Source organism: Cetorhinus maximus, chromosome 32 (assembly GCF_964194155.1).
Source record: "Cetorhinus maximus chromosome 32, sCetMax3.hap1.1, whole genome shotgun sequence".
Classification (NCBI taxonomy): Eukaryota; Metazoa; Chordata; class Chondrichthyes; order Lamniformes; family Cetorhinidae; genus Cetorhinus; species Cetorhinus maximus.
The window spans coordinates 12,249,651-12,272,854 of record NC_135910.1 but is presented as its reverse complement, the minus strand read 5'-3'; the positions used below and the strand labels follow the sequence as shown (position 1 = coordinate 12,272,854).

Sequence of the window (23,204 nt, the reverse complement as noted above, 5' to 3'; positions counted from 1 at the left end):
CCTAAAGGGACATTAGTGAACCGGATGCGTTTCTACGACGATCGATGATAGTTTCGTGTTCCCCCCCATTACTAAATCGATTTTTCATGCCAGATTTTTATTAACTGAATTTGAATTCCACCAGCGGCCGTGGGATTTGAACCCATGTCCCCGAGGATTAGCCTAGCCTGGGTCTCTGGATTGCGAGCCCGGTGACAACCGCCATGCCGTCATCTCCTCGAGTGGGGAGGCAATGGTCACCCGCAGGGCCTTTGGCCTAGAATTGGGCCAAGCAACAATGTTTTTCAGGAAAAACTCAGCAGGTCTGGCAGCATCGGCAGAGAAGAAATTAGTTAACGTTTCGAGCCTTCATGGCCCTTCGGCAGAAAGGCTCGAAACGTTAACTGATTTCTTCTCCGCCGATGCTGCCAGGCCTGCAGAGTTTTTCCAGGTAATTCTGTTTTTGTTTTGGATTTCCAGCATCCGCAGTAGCTTTTAGCTTTTTGTTTTTATCTCAATGTTTTTCAGGCACTACTTGGCCTACTAAGTCCCCAAAATGGTAGAGTGGACAGGGACGTGTAGAATCATAGAACGAGACAACGCAGAAGGAGGCTAGTCAGCCCATCATGCCTGTGCCAGCCCTTTGAAAGGACTATCCAATTAGTCCAATTCACATTGCCTGCATGGGTACCATTCAAATTAAAATTCATGCATCTTCCATTTTTGAACCACCACTGAGATTTCTAGCTGAGTGTTCCAGATTTCCACTATGCTTTGTGTGAGGAAGTGCTTCCTGACATCACCCTCGAATGGCCCAGCTTTAATTTTAAGGTGATGCCCCCTTGCTCCGGATGCCCTCGCCAGAAGAAATAGTTTCTCTCTGGCCGTTTTGTTAAAATCCCTTCATCATTCTCGGTACCTCAGCCAGATCAACAGGGTTGCCAACTCCATCTGGACATATTCCTGGAGGTTTCATTACATGACCTCTGTCTTCCAGCTGATCCAGCCCCTGGCTTCACCATTGGCTACTTGACACTTGTCATGACACTTCATCTTCCCAGCCAATTAGAAATCTTTATCTTATTGGATCATCATTATCAGTTAAATCTCCTTTCCTTTTCCCCAAATACAACATCTTTACAACTAATAAAAGTACAAAAAGAATATTATGCCGTCCCCCCCCCACCACCGCGTTGTTCCCAGTAGCGTCTTAGAGATTAATCTTGAATTCCTGGAGACTCCAGGGCAATCCCTGAGGTGTTGGCAACCCTATCCCTCAATGTTATGTACCCTTGGCCGCTCCTCATTTTCATTCCTAGCCCTAGGGATGTCTGGCTGACTTTGGCACCTCCTTGGCAAGGCGGGGGGGGGGATGACAAAAACTTACATTTATATAGCGCCTTTAATAGAGTGACTGGTCCTGAGTTGCCAGACTGAAACGTGACACCGAGTCCACACGAGGAGATATTAGGACAGGTGACCACAAGTGTGATAGAAGAGGTTGGCTTTCAGGAACATCTTAAAGGAAGGGAGAGAGGTGACGAGATTTAGAGAGGGGGAGTCCAGAGCTTAGAGCCCAGGCAGCGGAAGTCAAGGCCGTCAATAGTGGAGCGATGGAACATCGGGGGACGGGTGAGAGGCCAGAATTGGAGGAGCACAGAGAGCTCAGAGGGTTGGAAGAGGTTATGAAAGATAAGCGACAGTGGGGAGAGAAAGGAGGCAAACCAAGTTCCCCTCCTGCTGCCCTCATCCCAGCACTGGGGGGGGTGGTAAATCCCAATAGATGGAACAGGAGCCACATCACAAGAGTAAACAGTTCACTTTTAATCTGAGCTCACACTTTCTTCACTGATACAATGTGGAGGTGAGAAAGTGCTAGGCCGTATGCAATTCACTTTACAAAATTAAACTGCAAGTCGACTTCTACAAACAGTTGCTTAAGCCGAACCCCCCCCAACCCCAACCCCCCAACCCCACGCCAACCCCTAGAAAAAGCACAGACAGGCAAAAAAAATTCTCTCCACTCTCACCAAAGTTCAGTGGAGGTTGAACGGTGTTGGCTCAGACACCAGTTTTTGTCAAGGCAATGCCAATGTTGATTTAGCACTTCTGGCAAAATGAAGGCCTTTTGTGATGGCTGCGGTGGAGAGGGGGGGAGGGGAAAAAGAGGTTACGTCTCCGACGTGGTTAATGTCGTACCCTGCCCTCTGGTACTGTGACCCAACGGGTTCCTTCTGCCCCGCAGTCACAGGCTACCTCTGGCGTGGCATTACCTGGTGAGGGAGTCGAGAGCGAGGGGGGCACAGTTTAAAGGAATAAGAAAATCGGCAGTCTCCCATTTAAGACGGAGACGAGAAGATTTGTCTTTTTTTCTCTCTCTCAGCGGGTCGTTAGTCTGGGGAATTCTCTACCCCAGGGAGCAGCGGAGGAGGCTGGGCCATTGAATACATCCAAGGCTGAGTTTTGATCGGCCAGGGAGTTCAGGGTTATAGGGGGTGCAGAGGCGGGAAAGTGGGGTCAAGGCCACAATCGGATCAGCCATGATATTATCAAATGGCGGAACAGGCTCGAGGGGCCGAATGGCTATGCCTGCTCCTAATTCTCGTGCTCTTGTGTCCCCGCCCCCGCCCAGCCCAGTTATGGCACCCCTCCCCTCACTGCATTTGACCTTCCTGCCCCAGTTTTCAGACTGGGGGGGAAGGTGGGGGTTGGTGGGTTGAGATTTAACCCAAGTCAAGATGCGGGTATCTGCTGCCAACCACCCATTGGTAGACCACCACCCGGCCTCAGTTCCAAGAACCCCCACCGACCTCAATGGACCCCCAGCGGACACAGGAAGAGTTGCCAACATTGGCTGGATACATTCCTGGAGGTTTCACCTTATGATGTTGCCCCCATCATCCCCACACCCGACTGGTCGCCCCACACGTCCATCGTCACTGCAACCAACCCACCCCCCCCCACCTTCTCGACCCGATTTCAAGGCAGATACATTCTTCGATAAGCCAGTAGATAATTATTGTCCATCGTTCTAACATCCTTTTCTGTCCAAACCCCACACCACCGTCGAAACGAAAACCGATCTTCCCTTTAACGTTGCTACGATTTCTCTCCTGGCTGTTGCAGTGTTCCGGGGATTAATCCTTCCCATTCCTGGAGTCTTCAGGGCAGTGGTGCAGTTTTGGCAATCCAAGATAATAAAGGCGATAGCCACATAGAAGGAGCAATGGCCTTCAGTCAAATCAATGAAACCACTTCTCTATAATGGCAGTTGTGTTGTGAGATGGTGGGTGCACCTCAATGCACCTGTTCTCTTAAAGGCGAGGGCACAGATCTTCCAAACGTCCACTCTATTGCATGGCTGTTCTGAAATCAGACATTTTTCCACAGGAGGAGCTTGGGACGGAATACCCTGTGTGCTGCGCTAACAGCGAGTACACGGCATATTAGGGCTCCCATCCCTCAGTCCGATTCCGGCGACCTGTCAGCAGTGGGGAGGGAGGAGAGGGGTGGGATAAGGAGGTGTGATGTGGAGTGGAACCTATATGATGCGCAGTATAAAGCGGAAGAGTCCAGCTTATTCTGCACAGCCCCAGAGGCCTGATCCACTGAAGAAACCTTCCGGAGGCAGACAACACTTTAAACCATTTGGCGTTTTGGGAAAGGTGGGGGCTGGATTGACAGGGTCCAAAGCTCGAGGGCTGGGTCTATGGTCTGGACAATGCTTCCCCCACCCCCAAATCACATCCAGCTTGGAGTTATGCGTGTGAGGGGCGAGGGACACACCAACAAATAGAACAGGCCCAATCAAACAATGCCATCCTCTCACTGCCAACGTGCAATCACCCATGATGGACAGCGGAGGGTTAAATTCCGTCCGACTTGACCCTCGGCCCGGTGCAAACTGAATCGTCCTCTTCAGAGGCCGCAGGATGGTCCGTGAAGGCGGGTGGCGAGGGGTGGGATGGCGCCAGACGATGGGCAAACGCAGACCAGGAGGTCAAATCGACCAATAGCAGCTCGATGCATGCAACCCATCTGTTCATTGAGGTGGTTGACCTGTCCAACTGGACCCTATGTTGTACTGGTCTGGGCGAATTGTAAGGCCTTCTGAGCAGAAGCTGTGAAGAAAGGAGAAGACTTTTGAAGGTGATGAGTTGATAAAACAGCATTATAAAACTAAAACATTTCTCAAGCCAAGGTTCAGGTATAAGACCATGGAGGACAAAAACCAGGAAGTGAGGAAACCTTTTACAAAATCACCAATTAGGCCTAAGCTGGAGTAGTGTGTCCAATTCTGCACACCACACTTCAAGAAGGATGTCAAGGCCTCAGAGAGGTTGCAGAGGAAGATTTTGTGGGGATAATGCCAGAAATGAGGGACTTCACTTTGAAGGAGAGACTGGAGAAATTGGGATTGTTCTCCTTAGGGCAGAGAAGGTTGAGGGAAGATTTAATAGAGGTGTTCAAAATCATGGGGGATTTCTTTTCTTTATTCTCTCCTGGGATGAGGGTGTTGCTGGCAAGACCAGCATTTGTTGCCCATCCCCAATTGCCCTTGAACTGAGTGGCTTGCTCGGCCATTTCAGAGGGGCAGTTAACAGCCAACCACATTGCTGTGGGTCTGGAGTCACATGTCGGTCAGACCAGGTAACGATGACATTAGTGGACTAGTGTTTTTATGTCATGGTCACCATTACTGAGTCTAGCTTTATATTCCCGATTCTATGCATTGAATATAAATTCCACCAGCTACTGTGGTGGGATTTGAACTCCTGTCCCCAGAGCATTAGCCTGGACCTCTGGATTACTAGTCCATTATCACTACACCACTCTCTCCCACAACAGTGAATGGAGAAAGACTGTAGAAAGCTGCAGCACAGAGGGATTTGGGAGTCCTCATGCATGAATCCCAAAAAGCTTACATACAAGTTCAGCAGGTAATAGGGAAGGCAAATGGAATGTTGGCCTTTATTTCAAAGGGAATGGAGTATAAAAATAGGGAAGCCTTGCTAAAACTATACAAGACACTGGTTAGACCACACCTAGAAAACTGTGAACAGTTTTGGTCCCCTTATCTAAGGAAAGATATACTGGCATTGGAGGCAGTGCAGAGAAGGTTCACTAGGTTGATCCCAGGTATGGAGGGATTTTCTTATGAGGAGAGGTTGAGTAGGCTGGGCCTGTACTCATTGGAGTTTAGAAGAATGAGAGGCGACCTTATTGAAATATAAAAGATTCTTAGGGAGCTTGACAGGGTAGATGCTGAGAGGTTGTTTCCCCTTGTGGGGGAGTCTAGGACCAGAGGGCATAATCTCAGAGTAAGGGGGCGCCCATTTAAAACAAAAATTAGGAGGAATTTCTTCTCTCTGAGGGTAGTGAATCTGTGGAATTCTTTACCGCAGAGGGCTGTAGAGGCCGGGTCGTTAAGTACATTCAAGGCTGAGATAGACAGATTTTTAATCAGTAAGAGAATCAAGGGTTATGGGGAAAAGGCAGGAAAGTGGAGTTGAGGATTATCAGGTCAGCCATGATCTCATTGAACGGCAGAGCGGACTCGATGGGCCGAATGGCCTACTTCTGCTCCTCCTCCTTATAGTCTAAATAAGGAGAAACCGTTTCCACTGGAAGGCAAGTCAGTAAACAGATTTAAAATAAAAAGAATCAGAGAGGTGGGGGTGGAGGTTGAGGAGAATTATTTTTTAAAAACGCAGTGTTACATTCTGGACTGCGCTGTCTGAAAGACTGGTAACAGGGTATTCAATAGTGACTTTCAGAGGGGAATTATTTAAACATTCGAAAAGAAAAAATTTTACAGGACTAGAAGAGTGGGGGATTGGAGGAGGGGTGCAGCGGAGTGGGACTAATTGGACAGCCCTTTCAACAACCAACACAGACACATTGGACCAAATGCACTCCTTCCGTGCCATAAGATTCTATGAGCGATATGAGAGAAGGCCAGGATTTTTGGTGTCTGGGTTTCCCCACTCGAGCAGAAGGAGGTCACAGACACAGGAGCAAAGTAGCAGAAAATACCAGCGTCGTTCTGGGAATATGACATTAAAATGGATGAATCTCACCGACAGGGTCATATTCAGAATGGACTGACATTTCCCCCGTACTCAATGCTGTGCCTATGCCGAATTACTTGAGCTCAGGCAGCACTAAAACTGACCTCTGCACCTCCAGGTTACTGAGAGGGAAAATGGTTAAGGCCCTTATTTGGTGACACTAGCTCTGGGGTCCAAGTGAAAACAGGATTGGGCTCAGCTGTGATTCCCTCCTTGGTCAAATAGCAACCAATGCTCACTGGGTAGCACTCTCACCTCCGAGTCAGAGATTGTGGGTTCAAGTCAGGGAGATGGACCACAAAATCTAGCCTGACACTCCAGTGCAGCACTGAGGGAGTGCTGCTCTGCCAGCAGTGCCATCTTTCCAGTCAGGCATTAAACTGAGGCCCCGTCTTCCCTCTCAGGTGAATGTGCAAGATCCCAAGGCAGAAGCAGAGGAATTCTCACTCGGGTCCTGGCCGACGTTTAATCGAAATCACTAAAATAGATTATCTGGCCATTGTCACATGGTTCTTTATGGGATCTTGCTATGTGCAAACTGGCTGCTGCCTTTCCTATAATGATAGCAGAAACTACACTTCCAAAAGAATTTCATTGGCTGTCAAGTGTTTTGGGACATCCTGAGGTCAGGAATGGCACTATGTAAATGCCTCTAACACGTTAAAGGATATAAATGAGTTATAAATAAAGTTCAGAGAAGGTTCACTCAGAGATCTGGGATGGGGGTGGGGGGGTTATCTTGTGAGGAAAAGTTGGACAGGCTCGGCCCATATCCATTAGAGTCTAGGAGAATGAGAAGTGATCTTATTGAGGGGGCTTGACAGGGTGGATGCTGAAAGGATGTTTCCCCTTGTGGGAGAGACCAGAGCTAGGGGACAGAGTTTAAAAATAAAGCGTCTCCCATTTCAGACGGAGATGTGAAGAAATCTTTTCTTTCAGAGGGTCAGCAGTCTGTGGAACTCTCTTCCCCAGAGAGCAGTGGAGGGTGGGTCATTGAATATTTTTAAGGCAGAGGTAGATAGATTCTCATCTAACAAGGGAGCCAAAGGTTATTGGGGGTAGGCGGAATGTGGAGTTGAGGCCACAATCGGAGCAGCTGTGATCTTATTGAATGGCGGAGTAGGTTCGAGGGGCCGAATGGCCTACTCTTGCCCCTAATTTGTATGCCTGTATGCAAGCCTTGCCTTATGTATCATTTGTCACTTCATAGTACAGAGCTCGAGTATTGCTGAAAAATGAGACATGCTGTTAAAGCTTTCCATCTTGCACTCATCAGGACTGATACAAGAATGCCAAATTTCAAAGATTCATACTGCAAGAGAAAAGGGTGCTGACTGGTTGGTAAGTCGGCACTGATTGGTCGAGGTGTTGCCATGGAGAATGCCGCAGGGAACTATTATCCCCTACGCATTTTTCATGCAGTATAAATTGTTGCTTCCTTTGAAATTGGGCATTCTTGCATCTGTCCCGATGAGTGCAAGACGAAAAGCCTTAACAGCATGTCTCTTATATATATCTTTGTTTCTTCACATCTGATTCCCATTTGAAAGTTACTATTGAATCTGCATTCAGCAGCCTATCAGGTGGTGTACACCTGCCGCGTAAATCAATTTTCCTCATGTTGCCTCTGGTCCTTTTGCAAGTGACTTTAAATCCGTGTCCTCGAGTTACTGACCCTTCTGATACTGGAAACTGCTTCTTCCTTACTTACTCTTATCTTAACGATTTTGAACACCTCCATCAAATCTCCTCCTAACTTTTCTCTGCTCCGTTGCCTTCCCTCTCCAGCCCACACCTCCCACCTTATCCAAATTCCTCAACAGGGCTGAAGAGCTTAGAATGCTGAATATTCGGCACTGTAATGGGCAAAAGATAAAAAAGGTCTAGTGACCGGAGGACAATCGGGAGCACAGAAGTCCATACCCCTCTTGAATCGCTCTTTGGCTTCAATTCGCTCCTTCCCGTCAAAATACCAGACAGTAATGGCGTACCTGAGGAGACAGGGAAGGAGCTGGTCAGTCAAACAATTAATTCTCACCTCGTGGCCGCAGAACATTGACCTTATAGGAACCTATGCCACTATCCCAAAGGAAAGTAACAGTTTCTCCTGCTGTCCTAGCCAACACATACTCTTAAGCCGAGACTGCATATACTGATGGATGTGCCCTTTGCAAAGGCATAAAACTGAGATCCATTCTGCCTACCCAGGTCCGCGAGCACTGTTTAAACAAGTGCCTCGCTTTTGAAACGATTCCTGTTCCAACCCACAATCCGGGACATAAAGTTCTCTCCGATAGCTTTACTCAACCAAGGCAAAACAAGCACAACCCTAACCGGACCAAGTACTCTTGGCCGTGTTCACTCGAGCTGCTCAAAGTTACAGCACAGAAACAGGGCATCTAGGATCCAACTGGCCCGAGCTGGATTATGCTTCCATCCCTCTTCGTCTCACCCCATCAACATATCCTTTCTCTTCCTTTCTCCCTCATGTATTGATCGAGCTTCTCCTTAAATGCATCTTTTGCTAGTTGCCTTAGACAGTTCACCTGTAAAATCTCACTAGTAAAACCACTAGCATGCATGACTACAGGCACATCTATCTGCTATTATAAAAGGGCAAAATGGAAATAAAACTACTTCATGTGGAAAAAATCTGTCAAACATCTGTCAGTACAATTGCAGAGTCCAGCATGGACTTGATGGGCCAAATGGCCTTCTGCTCTGTAATGACAATGACTCAATAATTTTCTCTTTTTATTTCAGATTCCTAGAATTCACAGTATTTTGCTTTTCTTTCAGTCATTGTATCTTGACTCATCATCTTACATTGGGAATAGTGGTATGGTGTTTATGTTATTGGACTAGCAATCCAGGGGCCTGGACTAATGTTCCAGAGAGACAAGTTCAAAGCCCAACACGGCAGCTGAGGAAATTTTAATTCAATTAATTTGGAATAAAATGCTGGTTTCAATCTTAATTTTTTTTTATTCATTCACAGGATGTGGGCTTCGCTGGCCAGGCCAGCATTTATTGCCCATTCCTAGTTGCCCTTCAGAAGGTGGTGGTGAGCTGCCTTCTTGAACCGCTGCAGTCCATGTGGTGTAGGTACACCCACAGTGCTGTTAGGGAGGGAGTTCCAGGATTTTGACCCAGCGACAGTGAAGGAACGGCCGATATATTTCCAAGTCAGGATAGTGAGTGACTTGGAGGGGAACTTGCAAGTGGTGGTGTTCCCATCCATCTGCTGCCCTTGTCCTTCTAGATGGTAGTGGTCGTGGGTTTGGAAGGTGCTGTCAAAGGAGCCTTGGTGAGTCGCTGCAGTGCATCTTGTAGATGGTACACACTGCTGCTATTGTGCGTTGGTGGTGGAGGGAGTGAATGTTTGTGGATGGGGTGCCAATCAAGCAGGCTGCTTTGTCCTGGACGGTGTTGAGCTTCTTGAGTGTTGTTGGAGCTACACTCATCCAGGCAAGCGGGGAGTATTCCATCACACTCTTAACTTATGCCTTGAAGAAGGTGGACAAGCTTTGGGGAGTCAGGAGGTGAGTTTCTCGTTGCACAATTCCTAGCCTCTGACCTGCTCTTGTAGCCACAGTATTTATTGGGCTAGTCCAGTTCAGTCTCTGGTCAATGGTAACCCCCAGGATGTTGATAGTGGGGCATTCAGTGATGGTAATGCCATTGAACATCAAGGGCGATGATTGGATTCTCTCTTGTTGGAGATGGTCATTGCCTGACACTTGTGAGGCACAAACGTTATTTGCCACTTATCAGCCCTAGTTTGGATATTGTCCAGTTCTTGCTGCATTTGGACATGGACTGCTTCAGTGTCTGAGGAGTCACGAATGGTGCTGAACATTGTGCAAACATCAGTGAACATCTCCAATTCTGACCTTATGATGGAAGGAAGGTCATTGATGAAGCAGCTGAAGATGGTTGGGCCGAGGACACTACCCTGAGGAACTCCTACAGTGATGTCCTGGAGCTGAGATGACTGACCTTCAACAACCACAACCATCTTCCTTTGTGCTAGGTGTTTCCTTTGTGCTAATGATCATTATTGCTGTAAAAATCACCAATGTTCACCTTCAGGGGTAGGAAATCTGCCATCTTTACCTGGTCTGACCTACACTATTCCATATCATATGAACTAGGAGCAGGAGTGGGCCACTTGGCCTTTCATACCTGCTCTGCCATTCAATAAGATCATGGCTGATCCGATATCAACCTCAACCCCATATTCCAACCTTCCCCTGAAAAACCTTTCACCCCCTTGTTTATCAAGAATCTATCTCGCTCTGCCTCAAAAATATTCAAAGACTCTGCTTCCACCGCCTAATGAGGAAGAGAGTTCCAAAGCCTCACGATGCTCTGAGAGAAGGAAATTCTCCTCATCTCTGTCCTAAATGGGTGACCCCTTATTTTTAAACAGTAACCCCCTAGTACTAGATTCTCCCTCAAGAGGAAGCACCCTCTCCACGTCCACCCTGTCAAGACTCCTCAGGATCTTCAATCTAGTTGCCTCTTAATCTTCTAAACTCCAGCAGATACAAGCCTAACCTGTCCAACATTTCCTCATAAGACAACCCTCCCATTCCAGGTATTAGTCTAGTAAGCCTTCTCTGAACTACTTCCAACACATTTACATCCTTCCTTAAATAAGGAGACCAATACTGTACACACAACTCCAGATGTGGTCTCACCAATGCCCTGTATAGCTGAAGCATAACCTCCCTACTTTTGTATTCAATTTCCCTCGCAATAAACCTCCAGGCTTAAAAGGTGGGCCCCGATGTTTATGGTCCCTTATCCTGAGACAGTGCTCAGATGTGTTCTAGGTTTAATGAGGAAGCCTGTTGAAAAGAGACCCTGGTGCCACAATGTAATGATTTGATTTAAAGCCCCATGTTTTTTTTTAATTTGTTCATGGGGCATCGCTGGCCAGGCCAGCATTTATTGCCCGCCCCAAATTGCCCTTTTCAGCGGTTAAGAGTCAACCACATTGCTGTAGGTTTGGAGCCAGACCAGGTAAGGAAATCTTATCATATTAAAGAACTCAGATGGGTTTTTAACAACAATCGACAATGGTTATCATTGACTTACAATTCCAGATTTTTAGTGAATTCAAATTCCACCATCAGCCGTGGCCGGATTTGAACCCAGGTCCCCGCAGTACCCTGGGTCTCTGGATTACTAGTCCAGCGACAATACCATTACGCCATTGCCTCCCCGATCGTTATGGCTGCTTTAGCAGATGACATGATATCCATTCTCCAGATTCCCAGCAGGAAGTGACTGGAGATTATATTTAGCTGGGAATGATGTCTCCAGCCTGCCTGTTACTCCACTAAAAAGACCAGCCACAGGAAAAGGCACTTTCCTGCCCTGTGATGGCTCTTAAAAGGGTCACACCATGGGCGGGGGTCACTGAAACAGGGGCTCCGAGATGTTTATGGGAGAACAGGAATGCAAATAGCTCAAGAGCGTCAGTGCTGGAAGTGGATCTGCAGACGAGAGGATCTCTTCACATTCTGTGGAGTCACTGGGTTTAGCGCTCTGGTAGACAGGAAACATCACCTCTTTCAAAAGCTATCCTCGTGTGGGACCTGTACTGCCATTCAATATTAATGAACTGTTCCATTTGAGTGGGTTCTGCACTTATACAGCACCTCTTACAAGCGCAGGATGTCCCAAAGCTCTCCATACCCAATAGGCCACCGTTCGTATGCAAATTTCCGATATAGCAGGCTCCCACAAACAGCAATGCAATATTGATCAGACAATCTGACAGGTATTGGCCAGGACACGAGCAAAAACTCACCCACTCTGTGAACAGTGCAATGGGATCTTTCATCCACCAGTACTGTACCCCAGTGTTATACAGTGATAGACCCGTCCCCACCAGTACTGTACCCCAGTGTTATACAGTGACAGACCTGTCCCTGCCAGTACTGTACCCCAGTGTTACACAGTGACAGACCTGTCCCCACCAGTACTGTACCCCAGTGTTACACAGTGACAGACCTGTCCCCACCAGTACTGTACCCCAGTGTTACACAGTGACAGACCTGTCCCCACCAGTACTGTACCCCAGTGTTATACAGTGACAGACCTGTCCCCACCAGTACTGTACCCCAGTGTTATACAGTGACAGACCTGTCCCCGCCAGTACTGTACCCCAGTGTTATACAGTGACAGACCTGTCCCCACCAGTACTGTACCCCAGTGTTATACAGTGACAGACCTGTCCCCACCAGTACTGTACCCCAGTGTTATACAGTGACAGACCTGTCCCCACCAGTACTGTACCCCAGCGTTATACAGTGACAGACCTGTCCCCACCAGTACTGTACCCCAGTGTTATACAGAGACAGACCCGTCCCCACCAGTACTGTACCCCAGTGTTATACAGTGACAGACCTGTCCCCACCAGTACTGTACCCCAGCGTTATACAGTGACAGACCTGTCCCCACCAGTACTGTACCCCAGTGTTATACAGTGACAGACCTGTCCCCACCAGTACTGTACCCCAGTGTTATACAGAGACAGACCTCTCCCCACCAGTACTGTACCCCAGTGTTATACAGTGACAGACCTGTCCCCACCAGTACTGTACCCCAGTATTATAGTGACAGACCTGTCCCCACCAGTACTGTACCCCAGTGTTATACAGTGACAGACCTGTCCCCACCAGTACCGTACCCCAGTGTTATACAGTGACAAACCTGACCCCACCAGTACTGTACCCCAGTGTTATACAGTGACAGACCTGTCCCCACCAGTACTGTATCCCAGTGTTATACAGTGACAGACCTGTCCCCACCAGTACTGTACCCCAGTGTTATACAGTGACGACCTGTCCCCACCAGTACTGTACCACAGTGTTATACAGTGACGACCTGTCCCCACCAGTACTGTACCCCAGTGTTATACAGTGACAGACCTGTCCCCACCAGTACTGTACCCCAGTGTTATACAGTGACAGACCTGTCCCCACCAGTACTGTACCCCAGTGTTATACAGTGACAGACCCGTCCCCACCAGTACTGTACCCCAGTGTTATACAGTGACAGACCCGTCCCCACCAGTACTGTACCCCAGTGTTATACAGTGACAGACCTGTGCCTACAAGTACTGTACCCCAGTGTTATACAGTGACAGACCTGTCCCCACCAGTACTGTACCCCAGTGTTATACAGTGACAGACCTGTCCCCACCAGTACTGTACCCCAGTGTTATACAGTGACAGACCTGTCCCCACCAGTACTGTACCCCAGTGTTATACAGTGACAGACCTGTCCCCACCAGTACTGTACCCCAGTGTTATACAGTGACAGACCTGTCCCCACCAGTACTGTATCCCAGTGTTATACAGTGACAGACCTGTCCCCACCAGTACTGTACCCCAGTGTTATACAGTGACGACCTGTCCCCACCAGTACTGTACCCCAGTGTTATACAGTGACAGACCTGTCCCCACCAGTACTGTACCCCAGTGTTATACAGTGACAGAATGGTCTCTCCAGATACATTTCAAATCTGGAACAATTGATTCTGGGGGTGTGGCCGGTTGCGGGTGGGGGGAGAGGTGTGTGAATGCTGCTGATTTCACAGTTCACGTGTGGAAAGACACACCACCCATTACACTTATTGAAATCCAACCCAAAACTCTCCCATTTATCAAACCCCTTTCCTTACCCACAGCCCCACTGTCCAAACCCACAACCCATTAGTCATCAATCCCACTTCTCCAGGCAATAAACACTTTCCCTGCCCTCTCGTTACCTGGTGGCAAAGGCAGGTTTCACTTCATGAGGATTTCTACGGTCAGACCAGAAAATTAATAATCGGTCAAATAAAGGCTCAATGTTCGCAACCTCGGAGCGATTTTCCGGAAATATCTGCAGCAAGCCACCATGGACCTGGGGAAAGAAAACGGAGAGGGTGAGAAAAATGATTATGGGTCACTCGCTTAGGGGTTGCCAACCCGCCAGGTTTGGCCTGGAGTCTCCAGGAATTGAAGATCAATCTCCAGGACACTGGCTGTGGGCCACCCTGGAGAAAAATCATCGGGACATTCAAAAAGATTGATTTTTTTTTTGTGCCATTTTCTTTGGACTTTTCTCTTTACCAGATATAATAATATTGAAAATGGAGGGGAAAAAAGGCTGTTTGGCCGACAGTCAAGCATCATCCAATTGGGTAATGAGTCTTTTTGCTTTCCAACTGGCGTAGGAAGGCCGTACGTCACAAGGATGGACGTGTTGGCCGACTGATGGCTGGAGCGTGGGGGGCGAGTCATGTGATGAAATCTCCAGGAATACATTTTAATCACAGTTGGCAACCCAAGCTCGCTGTGAGACATTTGATCCCAAGTGAAGGAAATGGCACAGAGCATCACATCACGTTGGGCTGGTGGAATGAGTCCAAGTGTTGCTAAATGTGTCGCCAGCTCAAGCTCGTGAGACTCAGCTGTGGCTCGGTGGTTAGCACACTCACATCTGAGTCAGCAGGTCGCGGGTTCAAGTCCCACTCCAGACACTTGAACGTAAAAGTCTAGGCCGACACTCCCAGTGCAGTATGGAGAGGGTGCTGCACGGTCGGAGGCACGATCTTCCTGAGGAGGCGTTAGAACGTAAGCAGCCACAAACGGATGCAAAAGATCCCCACGGCCACCAATCGAAGAAACGTGGGGAGTTCTCCCCAATGTCCTGACCAATATTTATCCCCAGCAGAATCACAAAGACAGATTGTCTGGTTGTTATGACATGGTCATGTGTGGGAGCTTGCTGTGCACAAATTGATGTTTACACTCTTACAACAGTGACCGTACTTCAAAAGTACATCATGAGCTTTAAAGTGTTTTAGGAATTTCCTGAAAGGCACTATATCCTCCATTCCCTGATGCCAAGGGGCCGACATTAAAGGAGCGAGGTAAACTCTAAATGTAACCCCGTGCTATACCTCACCGGGAGTGTTTGATGGGGACAGTGTAGAGGGAGCTTTACTCTGTATCTAACCCCGTGCTGTACCTGTCCTGGGAGTGTTTGATGGGGACAGAGTAGAGGGAGCTTTACTCTGTATCTAACCCCGTGCTGTACCTCTCCGGGAGTGTTTGATGGGGACAGTGTAGAGGGAGCTTTACTCTGTATCTAACCCCGTGCTGTACCTGTCCTGGGAGTGTTTGTTGGGGACAGTGTAGAGGGCGCTTTACTCTGTATCTAACCCCGTGCTGTACCTGTCCTGGGAGTGTTTGTTGGGGATAGTGTAGAGGGCGCTTTACTCTGTATCTAACCCCGTGCTATACCTCTCCGGGAGTGTTTGATGGGGACAGTGTAGAGGGAGCTTTACTCTGTATCTAACCCCGTGCTGTACCTGTCCTGGGAGTGTTTGTTGGGGACAGTGTAGAGGGCGCTTTACTCTGTATCTAACCCCGTGCTGTACCTGTCCTGGGTGCGTTTGATGGGGACAGTGTAGAGGGAGCTTTACTCTGTATCTAACCCCGTGCTGTACCTGTCCTGGGAGTGTTTGATGGGAACAGTGTAGAGGGAGCTTTACTCTGTATCTAACCCCGTGCTGTACCTGTCCTGGGAGTGTTTGATGGGGACAGTGTAGAGGGAGCTTTACTCTGTATCTAACCCCGTGCTATACCTGCCCTGAGAGTGTTTGATGCTAGATGTTATGATGCTATTTAAAGATTTATTCAAAGATCACATAGATTGTTCGAGGTTGCAGCCCCTCTTCCGTTAACTGGCCAAAGGGCCATTAACAGGTGCAGGCAGCAGGCGGTCGAGTGGTTTGTCCAGCCTGACTGCCTGCCCCTCTTCCCCAGCTACATTCACACCCGGGTGTCCTTGGAGAGGAAGCACGCGGTGTCCACTAGTACACTTGAGGCCTTCCATGACCAGTGGACACCACAGGGGCTGCAGTGCACCATCAGACCCCAAAATTACATTTTACTTTAATTGGATAAGTTTCCTTTGAAGTTTTGTCTTTTGTCACACTGCCCTTTTAAGGAGAGGTCACCTTGTTAATTAGACTAGTTTTGTTCTATTGGTTTTTCCTCGGAAGAGTTTAAGAGAGACTGTTGTACACTGGGTTAGTAGGTAGGAAGTGAAAATGAAATGTTGAATTCTGTGGATAAGCCTATTATGAAGAAAACTTTAGTGTCTAGTTTCATACTTCACTAACTGGCTCCAGACTGGTTTAACACCTTTTGTGTAGACATGGGTTCCACAGGTGCTGGCACCCCTGGCCAAATAGCCATTCCTCCTGCCTGAGCCGAGACAGTGAGTATCAACTGGCAATTCGACCATGAAAGGATCAGCTGAGCCCAACCCTGCCCGCATCTTACAATCCACATCTGCAATAGTCCAAAAATAGGAGTTGGAACCCCTTTTCCATCTACCCCATTGTACCTCCTGGATACAAGGACCCAGGAGAGTGCAGGTAACTCGATACAAAGCGGGAATCGATTGTGGGATCTTCCCCTTCTCTATGACTCAGTTGTACCCAAGCCCACTATTTCAACTCAGTCCGAACGTTAACAATGCAGAATGGGCAGAGTGAATCCAGCACCACTTACATTTATATCCCAGTCCCTGTTTAGATAATAAATACACGTGACACAGCGCCCATCGCCGTTTGGGTTGTCAATATGTCGGACGTAGCCAGTTCCATGCCCGGGGTAGCAAGCCACCATCGCCTGTGGAAAGGGAACAGTCGTGGGTTGATAGCAAGACAAAACCATCCACAGTGAAACAACAATCAAAAGAATCTGTCTTCTGGCACTCAGGCAGGTTGTCTGGGCAGACTAGAGAGAGCTTTTTTATTTTCCTTATGCTGCTGAGCTCAGGAGAGTAAGGGCCACTGGCAGTGTAACTATATGGAGCTGCTGCTGTTTTTCTAGTTACACTGAGTAACCTTTACCCTGCTGAATAAACAGTGACTCTGTACAGTTACATAGTGACTAATCCTTACCCTACTGAATATACAGTGACTCTGTACAGTTACACAGTGACTAATCCTTACCCTGCTGAATAAACACTGACTCTGTACAGTTACATAGTGACTAATCCTTACCCTACTGAATATACAGTGACTCTGTACAGTTACACAGTGACTAATCCTTACCCTGCTGAATAAACACTGACTCTGTACAGTTACATAGTGACTAATCCTTACCCTACTGAATATACAGTGACTCTGTACAGTTACACAGTGACTAATCCTTACCCTGCTGAATAAACACTGACTCTGTACAGTTTATATAGGGGAAAAAAAAAACCTCCTGACAATCCTAACTTTTTTGTCAGTCCCAGCTCACCCATCCAGACAGGCCCTAGAGCGTGCCCCCGCCCCACCCCCAACCCTCCCCACACACTTACAATGGTCAACTGTTTCTCCAAACAATTCTGGACATTTTACCTCCAGCAAATTATTGGGACATCTATTCAATGTGTCAGTTGCTCTTGGTCAGCTTGGCTCAGTGGACAGTGAACTAGAGGTTTACGGGTTTCAACAGCCACGCCAGAGAGGTCAGCACATAATCCAGGGCGAGACTCAGAGTGCAGTACTAAGGGAGTACTTCACTGCCAGCGCTGCTGACTTATGGATGAGATGTTAAACCGAGGCCCCATCTACCCTCTCCGGCAGAGACAAATGATCCTAAGGCATCAGTAGAAGAGGAGTTCTCCTGATGTCCAATATTCACCCCCCCCCAACCAATAAAACTCCACAACAATTAATCATTGTAAAAAAGAGACTACATGGGTATTTGTCTCATTTAAATGTTTGTGGGAGCTTGTTGGGTGTAAAATTGGTTGCTGCGTTTGCCTCTGCAAAGCAAGCATCATCGCAAGTACTTCATCGACTGTGAAGAACAAGAAATGAGGATGGAACAGGTGCTATATAAACAGAAGCCTGTTCTTTCTTTGTGAAGTGCTGTTTCTGTCTTATACGAGTTGGAACCACTTGTCCTCGTCATAGCTGAGTCTGAAGTAACAGAGGAACAATAGTTTAGGAGACTTGCAGAGCAAGAAAACAATTTTCGAACGTTGTCACCATGTTTGAATGCCGTCTAGCTGGACACAGGTTAGTTTAAGCTGGTCAGGCAATCTCCACAAGGCCCTACATCAGTCGCTACTACTTGAGAGCTTGAGAGTAAGGACAAAGGACCCATGCTTAAGAGAATCCAAAAATCTCAAACAATGCCATGTATTAAACAAAAACAAAAATTGCTGGAAAAACTCAGCATGTATTAAACTTCTGGCCAACAGCCATCCTCGTTAAAAAAAACACTCTGGCTGCATTTCAGACTTCCTCAAGAATGTTTCAAGGTTTCTTCCATGTGTGTGTGTGTGTGTGTCTGTGTCCGATGGTTGGCGATAGGTTACCATGGGGAAGTTACGCTTGGAGATGCTTCAGCGAGGCTGCGACCCAACGACGCACTTTACGGGGATGAAGGGGTCTGTCTTCCGAGGACAGGTTGAGCAAGTTGGGCCTATACCCATTGGAGTTTAGAGGAATGAGGGGCGATCTTATTGAAACGTTAAAAATTCTGAGGGGGCTTGACAGGGTCGACGCTGAGAGGATGTTTCCCCTTGCAGGGGGGAATCTAGAACCAGAGGGCACAGTTTCAAAATGAAAGGCCTCCCATTTGAGACGGAGATGGGGAGGAATGTTTCTCTTTCAGAGGGTCGTTAGTCTGCGAAATCCCCCTCCCCAGAGAGCAGTGAAGGCTGGGCCATTGAATATATTGCAGGTCAAGTTAGACAGATTTTTGATCTACAAGGGTTGTGGGGGGGTGCAGGCAGGAAAGGAGTTAAGGACAGGATCAGGTCAGCCATGATCTTCTTGAATGGTGTAGCCATTCAGTTGGCTGAATGGCCCTACTCCTGCTCCTATTTCTTCCATTCATATAAAGCTAACAATGGAAACATCCCCTCTATCATCTGCTAAACCCACACTCAATAGCTGCACAACATCCTCCTAATCTCTGGCCTTAGTCACAAATGATGAAGGGTACCTACATTCTCGCCTTCACACTGAACCTTGGTTGGCCTCCAGCTGCTCCAGAGTTGCTCCCCCAGCCCGCAGTTCCTCACTCCCGTTCCCCACACAAACCTGAAGAGCCAATATGATGGTGATCCCAGTGAAGCCCAATCTTCCACTCAGCGCCACTCTTCCCCACCCCCAACCCCCCCAAGTTCCAAATGCCTGGCCAACACTGGGCATGCCGTTAGTGGGGTGGCTTTTTCCAGTGAGGCTCCAGGGTGACTGAAGGTGCCCGCTAAACTGCACGCCAACAGAGGCGGACATCTTATATGGCACCCTGAATATTGCTAAACGTCCCGAGGCGCCTTCAGCCTCTATGGTGCTCCCCTGAAACGGCCACCCTCTTAACGGCAAACAAGATGGTGACTGTTGGTCAGGTTTTCAGCCGTGACAAGAGCGGAGAGCTTTCAGAAGAAGGAATCATAGGGCCAACCACCCATCGATTTTTATCAAAATGAAAACAGAGAGGTGCATGGAATTAGGTCGCAGAAACAGGCCATTCAGCCCAACTAGTCCATGCCAGTGTTTATGTTCCACACGGGACTCCTCCTTATCTCACCCTATCAGTATGTCCGTCTATTTCTTCCTACCTCGCGTATTTATCTAGCAAATATATCGTTGCTACTCACCGCAACTACCACCTCGTGGTAATCAATCCTAATATCTCATTAGGTGGCTCAGTGTCTAATTTTGCTCGACAGTCATTCCTGTGCAGCATCGCAGAACGTGTCACTACATTACAGCTGCTATATAAATGCAGCTAGTTGTTGCTGAGTTCCACATTCTCACCACTCTCTGGGTGAAGACGTTCCTCCTGATTTCCCTATTGGATTAGTTTGTGACCATCTTATAACCCTTCATTTTGGACGTTGCCACACAAGTAGAAACGCCTTCTTTACGTCCACCCTTTCTAGACCTCAGTATCCCACCTCTTTGAGAGATAAGAGGCAAAAGACCCTTAGGTCTTCCTGTCAGTCGTCACCCCTCAGTTCCAATATCATCCTCGTAAATCTGTTTTTGCGCCTTCTCAAGCGCCTCTATATCCTAAATCTGTAAGATGGAGACCAGATCTGAAAACAGTTATGGGTGGCAATTAGTATTGTCTATTTTACACTATCCTCAAATAGCAAAAGAATCCCTCTGCACCCACAAATCAGCCGATGGGTAATTGAGAGGGTTCAGAAGTGGAACTGATATACATGGAAAAATGACAAGATCAAATGACTCCATCTCCTACAATCCTAACAAAGGCATATCAGGTATAATCATCAACAACTCATAAAGCACCTTTAATGTAATAAAACATCCCAAGGCGCTTCACTAAGGCATTAGAAAACAAAATTTGACAACCCACACAAGATGTTAAGTCCGTTGACCGAGAGACAGAGGGAGACAGAGGGAGACAGAGGGAGACAGAGGGAGACAGAGGGAGACAGAGGGAGACAGAGGGAGACAGAGGGAGACAGAGGGAGACAGAGGGAGACAGAGGGAGACAGAGGGAGACAGAGGGAGACAGAGGGAGACAGAGGGAGACAGAGGGAGACAGAGGGAGACAGAGGGAGACAGAGGGAGACAGAGGGAGACAGAGGGAGACGGTGTGCAGGGGAATTCCACTGCTCAAGGTCTCGACAACTGAAGGCACAGCAACCGATGGTGGAGTGATCAAGAGGCTAGAAATAGAGGATCGCAGATATCTCGGAGGTTTGTGGGGCTGGAGGAGATTACAGAGATAAGGAGGCAGCAAGGCAATGAAGAGATTCAAAAATCAAAGATGAAAAATTAACCGAGCGCCAATGCAGGTTAAAAATTAAGCACATTTTATGTGCAGGAGCATCCTATCAAGAAATAGCAATATCAGGTGAATAATTCAGTGAAGAAAACTGTAAAACAAGCACCACTAGGTCATCTATCCATTGAAAGTCTATGATCGTCCCATCATGACTCCTGACCGTAGACCATGCCAGATACCAATCAGCCTCTCAGTGCCAAAGTTCAGCCCAGATGTCAGCCCTGAACTTGTCTTTTTAATCAGTTTGTACCAGTGCACCTTGCCCTGAAATGTAATCTTAGTATTTTAAGAACTAGCGTCCTTAGTATCCTCTATCTCTGTACAAGGGTCATTTGGCCAGGGTGAAGGGTCCAATTTGCCAACAAATTATCCCAATACGGTCAGTGTGCGCATGTGGTACAGTATCACAATGGTCAGTGCCAAACGAAAATATGCTGCAATAGATTCATTCCCCCGCCCCACCCCACACACACACACACACACACGCGCACACAGTGCAGTTACCATGGTAACTGAGAGCCTTTCCATGCTCTGATCTTCCCAGAAAGCTCCCAGGATAGAGAAAAAAATAAAATAAAACGTGAAAGAAGATATGAAGGTGGGGTGAGAGGCAACCATACCAGTTCAGGGATGGGGGTGGGTTAAGGAATAGAATAGAACAGATTAAGGACTATTCAAGTGAAAGTGCGGCCTACGCTTTCCCTCGCTGTGATTCAGCCTTTCTGCAATTAGCCCAACCCTTACCGACTCACAGAGGCTCCTTAATGAGTAGACTGTGAATGGAACAATGGCTTGCTTTTATGTCACATCTATCAAGTCTCTCAACTAATTCACACGCCTGGCCGTTCTTATGGAGGCCAAAGGGGCAGCCATTTTGTGAACAACAAGATCCCACAGCTAACTTGTTTAAACGCTACAGCTCTGTCTGTTTTTAGCAGAAAAGGCTGAGGGAGGAATTTTGACTAGGACAAAGGGTGTCTTCTTCAAAAAGTGCCTTGCGATATTTGAACTCCAGTGAGCAGATGGGGTCTCAGTTTGATGTCACATCTGAAGGGCAGCCATACAGAACGTACAGCAACAAATCCATGCGTTAATGTCCCATACAAGCTTCCTCTCAGCTCTTAGCATTTGTCATGATCATCTGTCCCTTTCTCCCTTATGATTACCTATAAACTTCCAAGATGCATCCAGACATGTACACACTCCGCAGCACAGCTGACCAATATGCATCCCTCAAAAACCACTTTCACTAAAGGAAAAGAAAAAGATTATTGCGTTATCATACTGCTGTTTACAGGAGCTTGCTGTGTGGAAAATGACTGCTGCATTTCCTACAACATTGATGTATGACACTCCGAAAGTTCTTAATTGGCTGTAAAGCACCTTGGGACCTCCAGAGGAGGTGGAGGAGCCACAGAAATACAAGTTCTTTCTTTTAATATACACAAAAGTGAAAGCAGTCCTATTCATTGGGTTCGGGCCATTCATAAGTCACTGCGTAAAATCCACACCCTATGACTCAATACTTGAAGTTATATATTTGGAAAGTACTCGCATTTTAGACGGTCTTGTGGTGCAAGTGGGGAGTGTCCCTGCCTCTGAGCCAGAAGCTCCGGGTTCAAGACTCACCCCCGGACTTGATGGGCAAGGAAGGTGCGTCCATGATGCACCCACCAATCCTGCCAACGCACCCCAATTGCAGGCGGTAAGAGCGGGAGAGATTCCTGGTCAGCCATGGGATTTAAAGAGCGCTGGAGCTTCTGCCATCACCGTCTGTAGCCCCAGACTACAACATACAAGTGAAAAGTGGGGCACGTGGCCTACATCTGACTCCATGTGAACTGTAATGCACCACCACTTGGATTTCAAGGAGCGTGTGTACACACAAAACAAAAGTGGTGTATGTGCATATATATAGGATTCCACTTACTGTGATGCACCAGCTCTCAAAGCTTACAAGAGAGCACTGGACAGACGGACTGAGATAAACCCAACATAACCCCACCCCCCACCCCCAAAAATGGGTATGCGAGCAAACATATCCAGAGTGAATTCCATAGATACCCATCATCTGCCCTCACAGGGAGAATCAGTCACTGGTCATCACAGCAGGCTAGCTAGCAAAACATGCAGGCTTTTCCTTCCATTGCAGGCTGTGGGCCTTATTGTACAAGTCCCAACCGTAAGGGATTAGAAAGCGGGGACAGAAATGGTCACACAGAGCTGTTCAACAATGCTGAAAATACAGCACCAAACATTTCACACCTCCTGGCACTGTTACTGGAGCTTACACCGCGCACACCCGACA

The 23,204-nt window shown here is 47.7% G+C and overlaps 1 protein-coding gene across 1 annotated transcript in view; it reads right to left on the bottom strand.

The window, feature by feature from the left end:
- Positions 1–2,971: 2,971 nt before the first annotated feature.
- LOC144671453 (uncharacterized) overlaps positions 2,972–23,204 on the bottom strand; it is a 30,088-nt gene continuing 9,855 nt past the window's right edge. The window contains exons 2-5 of the mRNA XM_078533368.1: positions 16,637–16,756; positions 13,837–13,973; positions 7,974–8,041; positions 2,972–4,100 (exon numbers count right to left, since the gene is read on the bottom strand). Of these exons, the coding sequence (XP_078389494.1) occupies positions 4,054–4,100; positions 7,974–8,041; positions 13,837–13,973; positions 16,637–16,756 (372 nt within the window). The 3' untranslated portion in view covers positions 2,972–4,053. The remainder of the gene's footprint in view (positions 4,101–7,973; positions 8,042–13,836; positions 13,974–16,636; positions 16,757–23,204) is intronic.